The sequence below is a fragment of the Lathamus discolor genome, chromosome 17, assembly GCF_037157495.1.
Source record: "Lathamus discolor isolate bLatDis1 chromosome 17, bLatDis1.hap1, whole genome shotgun sequence".
Taxonomy (NCBI): Eukaryota; Metazoa; Chordata; class Aves; order Psittaciformes; family Psittacidae; genus Lathamus; species Lathamus discolor.
Genome location: NC_088900.1, coordinates 952,976 through 972,718, shown reverse-complemented (window position 1 = coordinate 972,718; position 19,743 = coordinate 952,976). Strand labels below are relative to the sequence as shown.

The 19,743-nt window shown below is 53.4% G+C and overlaps 1 protein-coding gene across 10 annotated transcripts in view; it reads right to left on the bottom strand.

Annotated features, from left to right (window-relative positions):
* Positions 1-19,743, bottom strand: part of B3GAT1 (beta-1,3-glucuronyltransferase 1) — an 81,138-nt gene that overhangs the window by 3,337 nt on the left and 58,058 nt on the right. For 5 of the 10 annotated variants that reach the window (XM_065697323.1, XM_065697319.1, XM_065697321.1 and 2 more), the window contains 5 exons: positions 9,141-18,430; positions 7,681-8,099; positions 5,108-5,616; positions 2,877-3,173; positions 666-781 (listed from right to left, as the gene is read on the bottom strand). In XM_065697323.1, the coding sequence (XP_065553395.1) occupies positions 695-781; positions 2,877-3,173; positions 5,108-5,616; positions 7,681-7,867 (1,080 nt within the window). In that variant the 5' untranslated portion in view covers positions 7,868-8,099; positions 9,141-18,430 and the 3' untranslated portion in view covers positions 666-694. The remainder of the gene's footprint in view (positions 1-665; positions 782-2,876; positions 3,174-5,107; positions 5,617-7,680; positions 8,100-9,140; positions 18,431-19,743) is intronic. The other 5 variants (XM_065697326.1, XM_065697327.1, XM_065697328.1 and 2 more) reach the window with 5 other exon arrangements.

Sequence of the window (19,743 nt, the reverse complement as noted above, 5' to 3'; positions counted from 1 at the left end):
TGCTGCTGAGCACATGGACCCCCTCCTTTTGCTGCTGAGCACACAGACCCCTTCCCTTTGCTGCTGAGCGCATGGACACCTTCCCTTTGCTGCTGAGGACATGGACCCCTTCCCTTTGGTGCTGAGCGCATGGACCCCTTCCCTTTGCTGATGAGCGCACGGACCCCTTCCCTTTGCTGTGCTTACTTCCCTGTATTCCAGAGAACAAGAGAACAAGCAGCAGCTTCCTCTCCCCTCAGGCCTGGTTGTACAATTCAGTTAAAGGGAGCTGTGCATTTATTTTTCCCTATAATCACGAAATGCTGCAACATGGTTTGGATGTAGAGAGGACTGAATAGTCCATCCTTCACTTCAGCAAACCAGCTGCAGACTAAGTGCACATCCTGCACCCTTGTGCTTTGGCTCTATTAGTACAGTTCATAAGGCAACCTTGTTGTTTGGGCAGAGGTTTGGTTATTTAACCAAGTAAGTTGTGCCTAAACTCTCCTCCCCTGGTTTTCTCCCCCTTTCAGCAGCTTGTCTTCAAATAGAGATTCTCTACTTGTCTCAGGACATTCTGCAGAAGGGGAAGGTCAGAATGTGAAAAATGGCACTGAAAAAGCAGGTTTAGAAGAGTCACTGCCTGGTGTTCTCCTCCCTTTAGTGTCCAAATCTGTGTCTCTTACCTCCTGTTGGTCTCCTTTCAGCCATGCAGTCAGATTTCCACATTGGGATCTGTGAATCCTTTCTTGCCCTCATTCACCAGCACCGGCTTCTCTGTCCTCGTGTGCCAGACCAGGATCTGGAGAAGCAGCAGAAGTCATTGCCTGCACTAACAGCTCTTCCTGCACATTCCATCAATGGTGCAATTTCACCACCTACCCTGGGGCCTAATGGCGCATTCAGAGCGGAGCGGAGGTTTGCATAAAGCTTCATTTGGGCAGCCCTGCTGCTCTGCCAAGTGCACAGAAACAGCCCGTGTTACAGCGTGCTGCCTTGCAACATTAACCTGCTCCTTCCGGGAAGTTAGCAACCACCCTCCTCGAGAGGCTCATCAACCCTCGCAGTGATGTAAGGCAGCTCCCTCATAAGGACGTGTGCTCCCCACAGAGCCAGTTCCTTCCTCAGGTTCTTGCTTATCCTGTTACTACATCCTTGGCCAGTGTGGAAACAGTAACGTGAGTTTTTCAGTGCATCTTGATCACCCGTCACTGCAGGGAAGCCCCAGCTGCAGGAGGTAGGTGCAGAACACTCCCCACCTTCCACATGCACGTGGCCCTTTCAGAGCCCAGCAAGCATCTGTCTGCCAGATCACCTCAAAACCCCGCACACATCTCCTTTGGTGAGCTGGCCTCACGCTGCCACTCTCTGTACCGTGTACAATCCGTTGCCTAAAGCCCCTCTCCAACTTAAACCAGAACTGAAGCTTCTGCTAAAGATTCCCCGAGTCTTGGCAGCAACATGTAATATAGAATCATGAGATGGTTCGGATTGAAGCCCCTCTCCAAGTTTCCTGTAGCCCCTTTAGGCACTGGAAGACTGTTTAGGTATGACCATCTGTGGATGAGAGCTGGAATCCATACAAACTGAAGAGGAGGCCTGGCATTCCTGGAGGGGGGTTACAGGTAAGTAGTCTCAGGCAGCTGTGCTGTTCTGCTGCATGGAAGCTGTTTAAAACACTCTCCCGTCACCAGACTCAATTACACTCATTGCTTTGCTCCCAGAACCTGGATTGCTGGGAGCAGCTTCATCCCTTCACTTACAGCTTCCTGCTTCCCTTCACCTGCTCTCGCTGATGTTTGCTGCCTTGCAGGGGTTTCCTCTTGTTGCTATGACAATGCTCTGCACAGTTAATCCAGGGATGTGCAATTCCATACCCAGGCCCTGCTCTTCGGGAGGAAACGAGGGCACATTCTGTTTCTAAAGGATGAACAAAGCCCTTGGCAAACCCTTTGGTTAAACAGGAGCACCCCAAGAATCTGCTGGACCAAATTTGCCTCTGGCACAAGCTGTCACCTCCTGTGCAGGGCTTAAATCTCACCAACTGAGGCAATAGAGACCGGCTGCTGTCTGGAGCTGGTCCAAACCCCTGTTCTATTGCTCCCCACAAGCCCTTCAGAGCCTGCTCATCCATAGCAGACTTTGCCTTCTAACAGGGAATTAGCCAACAGGCAAGTTGACCCACAGCGGGAGGGGGCCACAGGGTGCCAAGCACACAGGAGGGGTTGCAGTGGTTCTTGTTCGAGAGGGGGACTATACAACATGAAGGAAAAGAGACACCGAGCTGCAATGACAGCTTAGCTTCCTCCCAGCTTGTGCTAACCCAAATTCCTACATCTCTAAGGCTCTCTTCAGCATTGTGGAGATCCTCTTCTCCCAGAGCACACCCACTGGCGTAACAAACACAGCTCACTTCTCCTATAACTCTTGCTTTTCTTCTGTGTCAAGAGAATCGAGGCCACTGCTATTAAATGAGCTCAGACTAATCTTCGGCTGCGCTTTGTGCCTTGTGATGGGTGTTATAGACAGAACGCACCGGACCACGAGGGAAGAAAGGGTTACAGCAGCCTGATTCAAGCTATTGCAGCTGCAGCAGAGCTCCATGTCCAGCACGGAGCAGTGCAGGCAGAGAGTGCTGCAGGATGTGGGCTTCTTAGGTGTAAATGGCAGCTTTACAGGGGCCAGCATTGCAGAGCAGTGCTGGTCCCCAGCCACGTCAAGGCAAGGCCAAGGGAACCCTCCATGTCTGTCATTCAAACCAACAGCTCGAGCGCTGCTGTGCGTGAGGCTTCCCCCGCACTGGTCACCAACCTACATGAAAGGAGGAGGCAAGTGATGGAATGCTGGGGCTGACGAGGCTTTGGGCGCTCAGAGCACGGGTGAGGAGCAGACCGTACCTTAGTGCAGTTGGCAGCTTTCGGCTCCAGGTCGTTGAGGGTGACGAGCTCCCGGAGCAGGCTGCTCTCCTGGTAGCCCCCCTTGACTCCCCGCAGCTTGAAGTACGCCTGAGGTCTGTGGAGGATGAGCCTGAGGTTCACGGCAAAGCCGGCCATGTCTATAGCGAAGGGGCGGTGCGGGTCGAACACCGTCTTCCAGCCATAGACCTTGCCGGCGGCGTTCACGCGGGGGGACTCGTAGCGCAGCCCTCCAACAAAGGCCACCGGCCACACCGACACCTTCCTGGTGCTGCGCATCTGCAGGGGCACAGAGGGACGGGCTGCAGGGGCTGCCAGCACCCGGCAGGGAGCCTGCATCCTGCTCAGCACCAGCTCGAGAGCCAAGAACCTGGGCTGTGCTCCCAAGCTGCAGAGCTCGGCACTCACCGGTACAAGGATGAGCATCAGGAGCTGCAGAAGCAAAGTGCTTTGGAAAGTGGTACCATAGGAACGGGCAGCCACAGAAACAGGCATAGAACCACGGAATGGGTTGGGGTGGCTTAAAGCTCATCCAGTTCCAACCCCCTGCCACAGGCAGGGACCCCTTCCACTGGAGCAGCTTGCTCCAAGCCCCTGTGTCCAACCTGGCCGTGAAGCTGGCATGAGCTCAGCACTAACCCCTGAGCTGCCAATAATAAACATAACTGAAGAGTGGGGTTTTGTCCAAAGGCTTTAGAGCTGTGGGGCATCAGTGCCCCACACGGACAGCACAGGACACATAGGAGGCAAGCAGGAATGGCACGTCTAGGAAGCAGGGTGAAAGCTAAGGAGTCTGAGCTGTAGTCTCAGCCTGTGAGGCAGAGCAAGACTCAAAGCATCTCTAGAGTGAGGCACTGCACCTGCAGCCCACACCTCAGGGCCAGCTGAGCCTCTCCAGAAGCTCCCAGCATTCAGGATAGGGCTCTGTACCTGCTCCTACCCCCAGTGGAATGATGCTGGATGCCTCCATTCCCTGAAGAGTCAACAGGCACAGACAGGAGCCACGAGGGGCCACTCGAGATGCCTGCACTTGCCAAGGCAGATGCTCTGAATGCCAGGCTGCCCACTCACCCAGGCCCTCTCTGCTGGCAGGCTCAGCCTCCAGCCTGCTCTCAGCCCAGTCTCTCAGCTCAGGGATCTCCCAGAGCTAATCTCATCGCTGCTAATTGCAGCAAACAAGAGCAGAGGAGCTCTGGAACTTGCCCTCCTGCGTTATACACAAGCTAAGAGCAGCCCCTGCCCACAGGGAACACTAGTGCGTGTCTTCTGCATTTCACCACACGTTTCAGCAGCTCCATATTGGAGAGAAACCTCTACAAGCAGCGCCCACAGGTGACTGGAGGAACCCTTTCTGCTTTATTCATGTATGGTGTCTGTCTCGAGATGCTGCCAGAACCAGGCTCAAAGGGGACTGTGGGAGAAAGGCATTCATCTGGATTTGCTTTCAGCTTTAAAGACTGTGGCTATCGAAGCTAAAGTGAAAGCCATCAGGGGAGGGAAAGGAGGCATGTGTGGAGCAAATAAACAGGAGCTCCCTGCTATGGAACTTGGCAGCTGGTGGGGAAGGCAGCAGTCCCCCATTCTCATCCCTTGCTGCAAGAGCAGCCCTTTCCAAGGCAGTGTGAAGGGCTCCACCTCTCCGGGAGAAGGACCAAGCACAAACCATGCTCCTCATGTGTGCAGCAAGGCAGAGCCATGGGGGAACATGTCCTGCATGACACCATGCAGGCATAGCTCTGCTTTCAGAGGCACTGGTGCCTTGCAGGCACCACACTCCTGACAGCTCCAGGATTCAGTGGGCACTGTGGGATGAGAGCAAGCACATGCAAACAGCAAGCAGGGAGGAGAAACCCCAGGAACTCCTCAGACAAGAACAAACACCAACTCACAGGCAGCCAAGAGCAATACAGAGGGATGGTGGATAACATCAGGTCAGGGAACAGCTGGAAATCTGGTCCAGGATGGTGCATGGAAGGAGGGTGGACATGTATGTTGTGATGTTCCACTCCTCCAATACTCCCCACAGGGGAAGGCAGCTCCTCCTTAGCTTTCTTTACAGTAAAACCTACCTGGCTTCATGCCACTGGCGTTCCCATCACTTCACATAGGATGACTGTGGTCCAAGAGGATGTACACAGCATCCCCTCAGCTCAGTACACAGCATCCTTTACCCGCCACGTCCCAAGCTGCTGGTGGGCCCAGCAGGGTCTTACCTCCTCAAAGAGCTCCAGGCTGTAGGTGTTGTCATCATCGGCGAAGTACACGATGCCAGGCTGGCTGCTGTTCTTGTTGAAGGTTTCCCTCAGCCACCTCAGGGCGAGGTTCCTCTGCATGGTCCCGCGAGGGATGCGGGGGTCCCGCATGTCCCCCCGCAGCTTGTAGTTGCGCGGGGTCTCCACGTTGAGGTGGGTGTAGTTGAGCCCCGTGTCCCGCAGCAGGCGGGTGATGAGGGGCGTGCGGCGCTGAGAGTCCTCTACCAGGATCCAGTGCAGGTTGGGGACGTGCAGGAGGGTGTTGGCCAGGCGGGTCAGCTCTGCCTTCTGCACGGGCCGGCTGTAGGTGGGGGTGATGACGTGGATGGTGGGAAGGGTGTCCGACCACGGGGGCGGGCGGGTGTAAACATACTCTGTCCTCACCACCTCCACTATGTCCCGCTCCGACAGGCAGTATTCCTTGGAGTCCAAGCCTGCAGCGAGATCACGCTGGGAGTCACCACCATCATCTGAGCAAGGGTACGAGAGAGAAGAAAGAGCTGCATGGCCTCAGTCCTCCAGCACCCCCCCAGCTGAGCCCGCAGGCTGGTTGCTAATAGCAGGTCCCCCTCCTGGGTGCAGAGGACAGGAAACAAGCTCAGCTGGAGCTTGAAGAAATAAAGGCATCGGGGACAAACACACAGGAGGAAAGAGGGTTCTGCTGTTAGAAAAGCAGCACCAAGCAAGGCCTGAGTGCTCAGAGCAACTTCCACAAGCACCCAGAATCAGAGAGTACCAGGCTGGAAGTGACCTCGAGGATCATCTGGTCCAACCTTTCCAGGCAAAGCTACAGAAAAGACAGGCTTTTGTTGTACAGCAGTCAGATCCAGATAAAGAAAACAGCAGCGGGGATGGATGAGGTGTCATTCCCAAAGAGCTCCAGTGCTCTGGGCACCACGTTCAGTGGGACAGGACACCGGAACACCTGGACTGCGAGGCAGGGAGCTAACTGGTGGTAATACCAAGGCAGTGAAGATCTCCCAGCAGCATCACCTTGGGAGACTGCAGCACTGACAGACCTGGGATGGGGCATGCGGAAGCAGGGAAAGACACACTTCAAATCCAGAGATGGAGAGGGGAATCAAAGCCTGTAAGTGTAGGCATTGTCCTGGAGAGACTCTCAGGAAGGCCCTCCCAGTCTCTGAGCATCACACTCAGCAGAGCAGAGTCAACAATAAACAGCATGCATGTAGGATACAATGACCCAAACTATTCCTTGCAAACAGAATCCTTCCTATTCAGCTAAAGGGAAGAAAAGGTCCTGCCCCTGTTGCTTTCCCAGGGTGTGACTTTCACACTTCAGTACCACTGCAGAGCAGCAGGAACACCACAGTCTACAGTCAGGAGCTGGGAGAGGTGAAGAGACACCTCCATTCAGTGTCTGAGCAGCTGCTCTCTAGTGGGCACATCCTACTTGGAGCCATGGGGTTTGCAAACAGCGACCACCAGATGAGAAAGAAGAGACCAGAGATGTGACCCAGCAGGGTCATAGCATGTTACTCTTCCAGCATCACTGACTTTGATAGCAGCCCTGACCCGAATGAAGGTCTCCTACTCCATGGCACTGATGGAGGGAGATGTGTCTACCTGGTGGGGATGGACAGGGATGGGGTGCCTGCACATGCTGGTACAAGGCAAAGCACGTCAGCAGACTGAACTGACAATTCCAAGTGTTCAGCCAAGGAAGAAGCATCTTTGGAGGATGGGTGCAAACACGACATTGAAAAGGGGAAAGAAATCTCCATAGAAAGAGACTAGAGAGGGGAAATGAAGTGGCTTTCTTCCTCTCACACAAGCCTCCCCATACCGACCTGCAGCAGAAGGGCAGAGCCAAGAATGAAGCCTGCAAGAGCTCTCACAGCCTATAGATAACTGCTGCTGTGCCAAGAACAGGATAAAAACTAGGACCTTCTGGCCAGAGGGGATCCCTCAGAACACTCTGCATCAATCTGATCTGGGCCAGGGCTCTGTTTAATGCTTTGTGTGACGGGGAGGGTGGGAGCTGATGCTCTCATAGCATTGGAACTGCACAGACACTCAGGTGAGACGCTGGCTCTTGCCTTCTTCAAGTGCAGGAGCACCAGTTGGCTGCTTTCCTGAGGACACTTAAGGATGCTCTTTGCCTCCCATCTCCCAGAGCTGTCTCAAGTGGCAGCTTTGTTTCCTCTGCTCTCTTGCTTCTGCAGCTTTCCTGCTCAACTGACTTGTGCGCAGGGACGGCAGGAAGGGACTCCTCTGCTGAGGATCATCATCCACAAAGAACAAAGAAAAGCATCTTCCTTCAGAACTCTGGGTTTAGGCCACAGAGAGCTCTCCAAGTGCAGTAAGCACACCCCATGGCTTGGAGTTTGTTGTGTGTGAAGAACCTCTGCCAGCACTGGGCTGTTCCTATAGCACAAGTGGGGAGGCTCCTGCATGAGCATGGACTGGGAGCTGAGATGAGCATGGCTGCCATGGAGAAATGAAATGAGGGAGGAGATGAGGACGAGGGAGGGATGCACAGACCGGGCATGGGCTGGTTTGAGTTCTCTCACCCTTGTGCACTGCAAGCAGTGGAGCAATGGTGCTCTGGTGCCAGACGGTGATTAGTAGTGTCCAGGGCAGAACTATCAGCACGATAGCCAGGATGTCTCGTCTCTTCGGCATCTCCAAGACTGACTGGACCCACAGCTCCTCATTACCTGACAGTGAGAACCCCAGAGACAGAACAGCAGAGCACATGGAGAATAGAAATAAATGGGCAGGAAGGAACAAGGACACAGAGAGAGAACGCAAGAAGGAGAGAGCAGCAGAGGCGACATGACTCGTGGGTCTTACCAGTGCTTACAACCCACCCATTGCAGAAGCAGGTTTGGAGGGGCCTCGGCTGCTGACACCCGGAGCAGGAGGGCACTTCTGCAGCACAATGCTGGAGCTGCCAACAGGAGCCTCAGGGACTCATGTGGAAGGAAACCTGCAACACAGCACAAAGGTGAGGAGGCAGAGAAGAGCACTATGGAGCTGCTGCACAGGGATCACAACCCTCCTCAGCAAGAGCAAATCAAAGCTGGGCGCTGAGCAGCAGCAACGTGTCCCACCCCTCCAGCGTGCTCAGAGCCTTGCTTCCCTTCACATCCACCTCCTCAAGCAGAAGCTGCTCAGTGCTGCATCAGTGCTTGACCATGGCCAGCAGAAGAGGACCCTTCATCCCCCAGCCAGCCAAGCCTCACATCACCCTGTGCCAGGCCCATGCCCTGGGAGGAAGCAGAGACCATAATGATTCTGTGACCCACCAGACCCTCTCCCTAGCCCAGGCAGAGCACTTGGGCTGCCTGTGCCTGCTCCCTTGGGAATACAGCTCCAGAGAACCGGTGACCCTGTGTTCTGCCCATCACCATCTTCCCCTCAGCTCAGACCATCCCACTGGCATCTCTGGGGCAGCTCAGGCTTCCAGTGGCTTGTTTCTTCCATCTCAGGGGTGTTGCAACTGGAGCATGTTAAACTGCCACGACGGCTCAGGCTGATTCAGTATAAGCCCATACAACATTTAATCAGACTGTGTTTTATCCAAGTGTCTCGGCAAGCAAAGTACATCACTTAGAGATACACACGATGGACACTCTGCAAACATGGGTACCACATTAGTACCACTGCTCCCATGCGGGACAAGGCATTAACCTGCTGCTAAAAGGGCTGCAGAGAATGGGAATGCTGGAGAGATGCAGGCTCAAATCCCTGACTTGGGTAGATGTGGTTTTCCTTGGCTGTGCCTTCACTATGGAGTCAGCCTCTGACACTGAGCCCAGCAGAAGACCTGAAGTGAAATGGCTCCAAGAAGCCATGGCTTGTCCTTTTGGAGTGGGATTCAAGTCACTGGACACAACCAGATCAGCACTTCAGTCACAGAGGGGTTAACTTCCCAGAGAAAACAGGGGGAACCTGCTACCTCCCATAGAGAAACCTGTGCCAGGGATCGTCTATGGAGCTGGGGACCATCCACCTCCTATGCACCTACCGTGGTAGGGTCTCCAGCAGCAACAAGCCCCCAAACACACCCGGTTCTACAGAGAGGCAGGTTTCCTGCAGGGAAGAACAGGGAAGCAGCAGGGAACAGCTTTCACAGCTCAAGAAGCTGCTCTGTGCAGCCGCTTTCAAGGAAGCATCACCCAGCAATGCGGATTTGTCCCTATTTATGGTCAGGACTGGAGAAAGCAGTCAGGGAGGAAGGAGTTATTCCAGCACATCCCAGCCTGCTGCTGCATCCCTGTCCAGCTCTGGGAGCCAGAGACATCCCGCTGGCCCCACGCTGCCAAAGCACACAGTGCCCTCAGGAAAGAGCATCTGGCCTCATCCTTGCTGTCCCTGCAGTTGCTGTCAGTGCCCCAACAGAGGACACTGGGAATCCTCTCATGCATCCAGAGCTTGTCCTTTGGGCATCCCTGTAGGGCAGAGCTGGAAGGGGCAGCTTTGACAAGCCTGCCCACCTTAGCTAGCTGCAAATGCATGCAGGGAGGGCCTCAGGCACTTAGAGGGGCTGGGAGGAAAGGACAAGCAAAAAGAGCTGCTCAGACTCAATGCTCTGGCAAGCTGTCACAGTGGCTGGCATGCAGCAAATGGCCCTTTGTCGAGGGCAGCTTCCTCCCAACACAGAGCTCGTACCTCAAAGATGCCTTTTCCCTGCCTCCTGACAAGCCAGCAGCCTTCCATAGGACAGGCTGAGCCTGGGCTTCCTAGGATGGAACTCTTCCTCTCCATGTCCTTCTGGGGCTGCCTGAGCTCCCTTTGCACCAGCAAACCATGGGCTGCAGGGGTGAATGAGGTACCCACCCACAGTGACTGTTACTGACGTTCCTTCCCTACACACAGCACACTCCGCATGCCAAAGGGACACAGCTCCAGTAGGGATCCCAATAGCAGATGGTGATTGTCTGGGCCCCCCACTGGGAGAGAGACACTGAGGGGACCTTGTTGCTCTCTATGACTGCCTGACAGGAGGATGGGGCCAGGAGGGGGTTGGTCTCTGCTCCCATGGAACAAGGGAACGGTTGGACTTGCTCTTTTACATCCTGGTTGATCCTATGATTCCACGGCTGGGGGAGAATGTGAGGACACAGACAGTGCCTTCTGCATGTGGGATCTGCTGCTCTGCAGTAAAGCCATTTGCTCACTGTTAATCCCTGAAGTGACCTGAGTGGCTGGATGACCCCGAGAAGCCTGACTGAAGGACATGGGGAGAACTCCCTTGGGGCTGCCCTGGGATCCAACGTATTTCCAGCGTGCTCGCTCTCAGCACAGGCTGAGGCCAGTTCTCAGTGTTCCAAAGCCACGCTCCCACCTCACCAGCATGTGCTAAAGGGTGAAATCCATTTGCTGCTGTGAACAGCATCAGCCAGGAACCCATGGTTGTACATTGCTGGTGACAGAAGTCACAGATTCATGGTCCGACAAAGAGGGCTTGCCCTGCAGCCCCCAGATTCCATGGTGCCCAACTAAATGATGCTTTTTGCTGCTCTTTATGGCACAAGGGAGGCTTGCCAAGAATTAGAATGGGAAAGACAATGTTCCTCCTCCAGGTATTCGCTCTACCCCTGCCCCATCACATACAACTCTCCTTTTCCCAGTGCACAGCTTTAAACCCAACCCTGCCTTGGTTCAGTTTGTCCATGTGAGGCTTCTGCCACCTCCTCCTCTGCAGGGAAAAGGAGGAGGAACAAAGTGAAACACGAAGTAACCGAAAGAATACTTCCCTTTTTTTAGGCAAAAGACACAAATCCCCAGCTCAAACCTAAGCGATTTTGGGGTTAAAACACTTCAAACCCAAAGGTGTTTGGCATGGTTGGAGCCAATCTCCTTGGCAGGGATCTCTTCCAACATGCTGGAAGCAGAAGGGCTGTGCCACACGGTGGCAGAGATTCCCCTGTCTCCGGCAGAGGGCAATGGTGTCAAGGCATGACAATAGGGAAAGGGCATGCATCTAATAAGGCAACTGTAATAAATCCTGGAGCCACGCGTTGGGAACCTGCTGGATCGTTAAAACACTGAAGGTTCTTCTTTAAAACGGAGTGAATTTGCCTCAGTGCTGGCACTTGCTGTAGGAAACACGGATTCCATCTGCAAGCTGGTTGTAGTTTTCTTTTCTTTCTTCCTGTGGTGAGTGTCATTACTCCTTGGTTTCCCCCCCCAATTGAACAGAAGTGATTTAGAACATGTTAACCTAAAGGCTTGCTTGGGTTGAGTTTGTGTGGATGGATGGATAGATGATAGATAGATAGATAGATAGACAGATAGATAGATATGAGATGATATAGATGATAGATTAGATAGATACAGATGATAGATAAATAGATAGATAGATATAGATGATAGGTAGATAGATGTAGATGATAGATATAGATGATAGATTAGATAGATACAGATGATAGATAGATGGATAGATAGATAGATAGACAGACAGATGATAGATAGATGTCACTGAGTGAAAATACTGCCTAGATGTAAGAAAAGCACAGACAAACCCCCCAAACAAACACAGTCAAACACCTCCTTGCACTACAAACAGCCAGGAAATAGCACAGACAGAGACAGATCCTACAACAAAAGCTTTACAAAGCAAATAAACACGCCAGGATACAAAGCATATTCTCACCGATAGCTTTTCCCCCTGAGCAAAGTGTCCCCAAACCTAAACACAGGGTTCCTTTCACCTTGGGGATGGGAATAGGTCTGATCCCTGCTGGAAAATGGCTCCCAACCAGAATAAAGTGCATCTCCAGCCCAGCAGACACTGGGGACAAGGGCTCTGTCACTGGGGTCACACATGGGCACTGTCACAAAGCCTCTGTCAGAGATGCTGGTGTTTGTCAGCAAAGGCCTGTAAAGCGCAGGCTAAAAAGAAAGGCAGTTATAACTCTTGCTCACTAGTTACTCCATAAGCCATTAATGCCAACAACCCCATAACTTTAATGGGGGCTGTTATCAGTGTAGCAGCAAAGCTGCGGAGCTAATTGCTGTTCAGTTATTAAGCAGAACATGGAGCTGAGTAATGAGCACATGGAATTGCTTGTTCTTCCAGGGTTTCTTCCCTGTGAGGGTGCTGAGGTGCTGGCACAGGGTGCCCAGAGAAGCTGTGGCTGCCCCATCCCTGGCAGTGCTCAAGGCCAGGTTGGACACAGGGGCTTGGAGCAAGCTGCTCTAGTGGAAGGAGTCCCTTCCCATGGAACTGGGTGAGCTTTAAGGTCCCTTCCAACCCAACCCAGGCTGGGATTCTCTGAGCCGCACCCCCCCCCCCCCGAAGGTTGCACATCACTGCGACCAGCCTTGCACTGAAGCCGATTTGCACATCGCAAAGCTGGAATTGCAAGTCAAGAACAAATGGGATCAAACCCACAGATTAGCTCACAGAAAGAAACAATATGAGCCCATCTTCTCAGAACAACACTTACAATTTACAGCAAGCATGAGCAAAGTGGATCAAGGGAGCTCAACACCAGCACAATTAGCTTCTGGAACTTATTGCCACAGGATACTAAGAAGAACAAGAACTTAACAGGATTCCAAACAGGATTAGTTGTGTATGTGAATAAAATGCATATCCAGAATGAGAATGAGCCACCCACAAGTCTGGGAAACAGAAACCCTGGAGCTTTGGAGCTTCAGCCACGTTTTAACAAGCATCAGGAACTTCCTCTTCTGCAGATTCATCTTCCCCCCCCCCCATGCTGCTCCACCTCTGCCAGAGGTGGCGCGAGCTAGGGACAGGGCAGGAGACGTGATGCTCTCAGGGGATGCACTGGTTGTCATTCGGGTTGGAAATGCTTGCTCCAGGCTCCCTCCCCAGCCAGGCGAGCTGTGGGTGACAGAAGCATCCCAAGCACTCAATACTTCTTCATCAATGGCTGCACTTCACACATGGGTTTTAGAAAGCATCTCCATCAGGATGGAAAGCTGTTGGATTTACAGCCCACTTCCAAAGGGAAAGACAAATGAGAGTTGTTTCCTTCAGGGAAATGCTGATGATATCCATGAGAAGTTGTCTGACTTTCTTTAAGGTTGAATGCTGAGTGAGTGCTCCAGCAAGTAGCTCCTTCAAGGGCTTCTTCATCAAGTCTTCTCAAGCTGGTGACACCACAATACCTTGAGTCATACCTTTGCTCAGCTCAGACCACATCCACGCTGTCGGAACCACTCGGAGCCTGTATTTCCACCCCTATGGTTTGTATTGCACTGAGTATTTTGCTCACTGTTACCTTCCATAGATGTTAAAAAGTGACATTAACAAAGGATGACCCAATTTCAACAGGATTGAACTAAATTCCATAGCTCCATAATAGGCTTTGCACATGCTTTGTCCAAAGGGTTGGAAGACTTCCACAATACCCCCCATGTAAGGGTGACAGTGGGACCTAAGGACCAAGCCTCACCTTGCCCACCTGTGGGCACAAGGCCACTGTCTCAGAAGCTGCAATATCCCCAATCTGTTGTTATTGTTCCCTTCTGTTGTTAGTGGTGGAGAGAAGCCCCAGGCTTTGACACTGCCTGAATGAGGGGTGTAGGATCCTGTGGCTCAGCCTAGGCGGTGGGGTACACTGGGGGCTGCCTCTGGCACTGGCACCTGGGACCATCACCCATGAAGAGCTGTGCCCAGCAAGCCGCAAGCCCTCATTGACTCTCCCTGCTGGCTCCGCAGGGTGTTCCCAACTCCAGACCTGGAGCTGAGGCTGCTCACCCCACACACTGCTGCCTCTTGCCTCGCTGTGGGGATGGGGCTGGGGCAGGACCCACTGTCTGGCTGTGGGTCAGGGCACACAGTGGCACAGAGCTCAGCACCTCCATACCCGAGACCTGCCTCTGCAGCCTCCAGCACTCCCTTTGAATCACTGAGTTCTTCCCTAGCCCTGAAAGGAATTAAATCCTGCTCTATTTAAAAAGAGTTATTAATAACCTGATTCCAATGCATGCAAAAAGAAGGCTGGCAGTGAGTGAGCAAGCTGGCCCTCTCCACCGCAGCAAGCCACCAGCGGGCACCTTGACACCTTAAAAAGGGCTTTAGTTTGGGAAAGCATAAATTCCTTTCTTTTCAAGAGCAAAATCCAGGATCTTCAAGGTTGTTTTTTGAAGGCTGGAGGCAAAACCAACCTGCTGGCATCCAACTTCCCCCTGAGTGCTGCAAACACCAGCTGCTGTAAGCACCAGTCCCTGAAGATGCCACTGAAGGAAAACTGCTTTGCAGGAGCTGTCGCTGAGTTGCTTGATGGGGTGCGCATGACCAGGCTGAGAGGAGCATCCACTGCCATGGCGTTCCTGCTCAGGGGATGCAATGTGTTGTCAATGCATCTCCTCCACACTCCACGCTAAGCAGAGTCCGTGTTAGCTGCTGCCTGAGCAACAAGCCCTCCAGCATCTCAGCACCAGCACCTCAGCACCCCTCAGTGCTGCAGGATGGATTCCTATGCCAGCAGCAGTGCTTGCAGGGGCAGGGCTGACTCGCAGCAGTTCTCTCCTGCAGTTTCCTCTCCTCTCCCTGGACAGAGCCAGCAAAGACGCAGCCCTTGGAGCTCACTCAGCTCCTTGGTCAGCCAAAAAATCACAGCCAAGAGCACCAGAGCAACCTGCAGGGAAAACCCCAGCTCCCGTTCCCTGCTAGATGGCTTCTTTAAAGAGATGAGCCTCAAATCCAGACGCTGCTCAGTGCTCGGTGTCCATGAGTGCCGCCCTGCTCCTTGGAAGCAGGAAGGTCATTGGGAAGGGAACTCCTGCTGGATTTGGGCAGGGTCCCCAGGATGCACTCATCCTTCTTGCCCCACCTCTTGTCTCCACAGTGCACACGAGGCCTCTGCCTGCCCAGGACCCTTTGACAGGTCAGAATAACATGGACCCATCTCCCATCTGAGAGGCATTTGGAAGGAAACGAGTGCCTTTCCTTTGCCATGCCCCCATATGCCAATCCAATAAACCCAGGGCTATTCCAGCCCTGCAAGGAGGTGGGATGTGGCTCTGGGTTTGTCTCTGGGTGGGACAGACTAATTCTACCAGTGTCAGCAGCTTCCAATGGAAGCCTGGACCCAGCTCCATCCTCCCCCGTGGCTCAGTGCCTTTGGCTCACCTGCACCTCCGCTTGCGTAGGGGTGAGATGAAAATAGCTGCTGCTGTTGGGCAGGAATCGCAGGGCTTGAGCAGGCTAAATACAGAAATGGCACAAGCCCTGGGGCCTGGGGTGCTGGCAGAGCACAGCTCATGCTGCCCTGCGGGCCTGGCGAAGGTCAGTGCTCCTAAATTTAGACTCACCCAAGGGCCAGCTCTCCTGCAGGCAGAACGAAGCAGTGAACAAGCCACCCTCACCGGTAGAGCAGCATCTCCGAGCACCTCTCCCTGCTGCCCAGCTCCCCAGGACCAGCTCCTGCCCTGTCCAAGAGCACCTTCACCACCTGAAAGAGCTTGACCTGCTTGGCCAAGCACCAAAGTGTTGGGACGTGTGGATGGAGGGAACTCCAACCTGCAAGGGGCACATGGAATGTGCCACAGAGCGAGCTGCAGGCACAGGTGATGGACAGACAGACTCCCCTGCAGTGCTTTACTTGCAAGGTGAGGAGTGAGACAAGCCCTTGGGGAGAACCTGGAGGGGTTTGTAATGGCTGCTCTAAGAATACTGTAATCATGCAGTAATTACAGTGCATCTCAAATCAGCCACACAAATTGCAGCCTTATTATGCCTGTCACCTACCTTGTGTGGCAGGGACACAGAGACAGGCCACCCCTTGCCCAAGGAGGGGACAGGGTTAGGAGACTCCCAGCACAGCCCCATCACACTCCAAGCCATGTGAGTGGCTTCCTCAAGTGAGCAGGACCACATCTGTGCTTTCCTACTGCATCTCAAGGTACAACACTCCATCAGTCAGGTTGATTTTACCTTTTTGCGATGAAACAAATACCTGCACGCACCAGAGCAGCCCTGGGTGTTTGATTGGAGCTGTCAGTCTTTCCAATGGCATTCCTGCAGATGAGTAAGCTTTAGAAACAAGAGTTACTGAGCTCTTTGATTCAGCTGATAATGAGGCAGAGCAGCGGCTGGGACAGGGGGGAGAATCAGTGCTGCCTGGTTCCAGAGGGGCTCAGTGCTGCATGGGGTCCTAAAGCAGCTCAGGGGGCTGGGGCTTGATGACCAACGCAGAATGCAGGCTATGAACACAAGGGGTGCAGCACATCTGGGAGGACATCCGGGCACACCTTCCCTCGGCCATGTCGGCATCAAAGAGAAGAATTTCCTCTTTCAGTCCCTCTGGATGTGTTGCTTCCCATCCAGTTCCAAGCCCCTGCCATGGACACCTTCCACTAGAGCAGGTTGCTCCAAGCCCCGTCCAACCTGGCCTTGAAGCACTGGCCTGAGCCCAGCACTTCTTCACCTGATAACAGTGACAATAGTCCCAGCATCCTCACAGTGCCATGGACAATTACTCCTCCACAAAAGGCAGGGATTGGCAGCTCCCCTCCTACCATCCTTTGGGCTTTATTTATGGAAAGACACCTTTTATTGCCGTTTGTGCTGCTTCCTGAGGCTGCTGTGCCAGGCTGGAGGCAGAGACAGTATCTACACCTCCAGCATCCAGACAGCTCCACCTTGCTGCCAAGGGATTCGTCTTGGAGCACTGTTATTCACAGTTATGCCTGCCAGGCCCCTTCTCAATACTCTTGGCTGCTTGCACTTGGTGAATTGCAGAGCTAAAGTAACTGGTAACTGATAGAATAACGATAAGGTACAAGCCTGAGCCACCCCAGAGCTGAACTCCACACCACATTCTCTTTTAACCATCTCCTGCCATGCCTGAATCCTGCTGCTCCGGCCAGGCTAGCACATAGAAATCCATCAGCATCCTTCCCTGTGCCCGCCAACAGCTTCCCACACAGGTAGAGCTGTCCTGGCCTCACCCTTATCCCTCACATTCCACCCAAACTCTTCAGTTTTAGCACTTCCTGATAAAAAGCATGCCAGGAATGATGCTCATCTAACTGAAACCCAGCAACAGCTCCTCCCAAACCCTTGCAGAAGGTCATTCCAGCAAGCTCTCTGGAAAGGAGCATGTTAGAGTCATGCCTTGTGGATGTGCCACTGTTATTAGACACTGGAGTCTTTTTACAAGTGACTCCGTACCTCCAGTCTCCCGTTCATCCCAATGGATGAACCCACCTGACTAAACCTTTGCATGTCCATACAACCCCACATCGCCCAGCCAAAGCCAGCCTCTCCTGGGGCACTGCATCCCTGCAGCTCCTGCAGCAGGCTGGGAAGGACACAGTATTCCTGTATCTCCGCAGGGCTGTAGGGAGCATGCAGGCTGCAGGGGTGGCAGGCCTGTGCCACGTTCTACTTCTCTCCCAAATCAGAAGCCAAACGTGCCACTAGAAAGTCAGCTGAAAGCAGAAAAGGCTGCTCCTCAGTATCACCGCGTGAGGCAGCATCTTAAAGCATCCCCAGCTCCCAGGGCTCTGCCCATTGCCCTGGCACACACATGGCATGGGTTGCTGTGCTAGGGATTAATCACAGCTCCCCTCTCAGCCTGGCCTCAGCGGGAAGAGAGCAGAGCTGCTCCCATCCTCTGATCCCTGCGGAGGCTTCCCCAGATTTGTTACTATGAGGTTCAGGCGCTCGGAGCCCTGTCAGGCTGCTCTCTCATCACCTGCTCGATGTACCTCCAGCTCACCTCCTGGGTGCTCCATAAACCCCAGCCTTTCCTGGGGCTCGCAGTGACAGCTGCCCACAGGGTGCAGGGGTGGCAGGACAAGGAGGGCATGGGAAGTGACACGGTGCCCACAGGACAGTGACTTTAGCACATTCTCATAGGGCCCTGCAGAGTTATTGCCACAGCAGGGTGGCATCAAGTGTGCAGGGGTCACGCACAACAGCCAGGTTTGCCTCCTTTGCATCTGAACGTAGCAGTGGTACAGCTGCCCTGGGATGGGTAATGGCTCCTCCACCCAATGAAGCACTGGGTTCTAACAACAAGCAGAGCACAGCAGTGCAGACCACGAGAAAGGCGCTTCCCACAGAACTAATTCCTACCATTGGAATTGCATCAGCACGAGGCTGGAAGACATGAACTGGAGAAAGCTCACTTGGATGCACTGCAGGGTGTCAGGGTGTCAGCACAGCTCCAGGTTTCCTCTTCATGACCCAGGCTATGGGATTCAGATGGATTTTGCACACTGAGAAGCTGGACTCTCCAAGCAGCTTCCAGGAAGTACAGGCCTGGCCCTCCCAGGCCTCCAAGAGAAATCCATGGATACACATTTCTTCTTTAGCTTTAGAAGCTGCTAAACAGATGGACAAACAAAGGATGGGCTCTAAGACACCGAGCCAGAATACTTCAGCACCATGGTGGTATTTATAGAGGAGCCCAGGGGGAGGTACCCCAGCACCCACTCCACTGTCACACTGCAGCTTGCTCAGCACCCACACACATATGCACCCAGAGCCACTGATTCCCAACAGAGCACAGGATCACCTTCACCCTCACTTCGTGCCTCCAGGACAAGAGTATGGGAAGTGCAAAACCGCACCTTATCGAAAGTGATGGGGAGAGGAGTGATGCTTTTGCTTTACTGGGAGCTGGAGTGGGCCCCGAGTCACACTGGCATTATGGTATGATAATGCTGGAAGTATTATATATGCTTTGCATGCCAGACAAATCCTGGAGCAGGCTTCCAAATCCCCTCCAAACCCCACTTGCATCTCTGCAGTCATTCATTCATGAAACTCGGAGCAGAGCCCCGGCATCCATCCTTTTCCTCCTTGGCTCTTTCCAGCTGGGTGGAAGTGAGGCAGAGTCAAGGTGTTTCTTCTGCATTAGCCTCTTCTTGTCTTCCAGGTGCTGAACCTGAGGAGGAAGCAGCTGGAGCATTCCAGAATGGCACTGAGGAAGGCAGCTGAGCCAAATCCATGCCCTTTCCCTGGCAGGAAGTAAAATGCCTCATTCTCCATGAGCTGTGGCATTGGTGAAACTGGAGCCTTCACCAGGCTGGAGCAGCCATGCACACCTGCCTCCAGGTGAATTCCCACTCACCAAAGGTCAGATGGGAGCTGCACTGCCCTCAATGCCCATCTGCAGGGGATTAGGGTAGGAGACACCCATCCCTGCCTCCTGCAGTGCCATGGCTGCGCATACCCATAGCAGAGCTCGCTGATGGATTCTGCCTGCAACCAACAGGGACAATTCCAATTCCCATTAGGAGAATGCCTTCACATGAGCTGAGCTGCACCCTGGAGATGCCCGTTTCTCTTGACTGAACTGATAGCCACATCTTCAGTACACTTCAGCAATGCTCCTGACCACCCACCATCAAGTGCACCAGGCAGGAAGGGAAGGAGAGGCTCTCAGCTCTACTCTCCATAGTGCATCATCAGGCACAAGCTGCTGCGGTTTCAGGGAGGATACCCAGCCTCCGGCAGGCACAGTGGAGGAATGTGGGGCTCAGCGGACATCTCTTTTCTGTGCTTCTCAACAGCCCCGAGCTGAACAAGGGAGTTCTCCATCATGACATGAAGATGTAAATCCCCTCCCTGGAGGTTTCACGGATAGGGTTTAAACTCCTTTCTGAGGTCTGCCCCACTTTAACTTCTCTCCAAG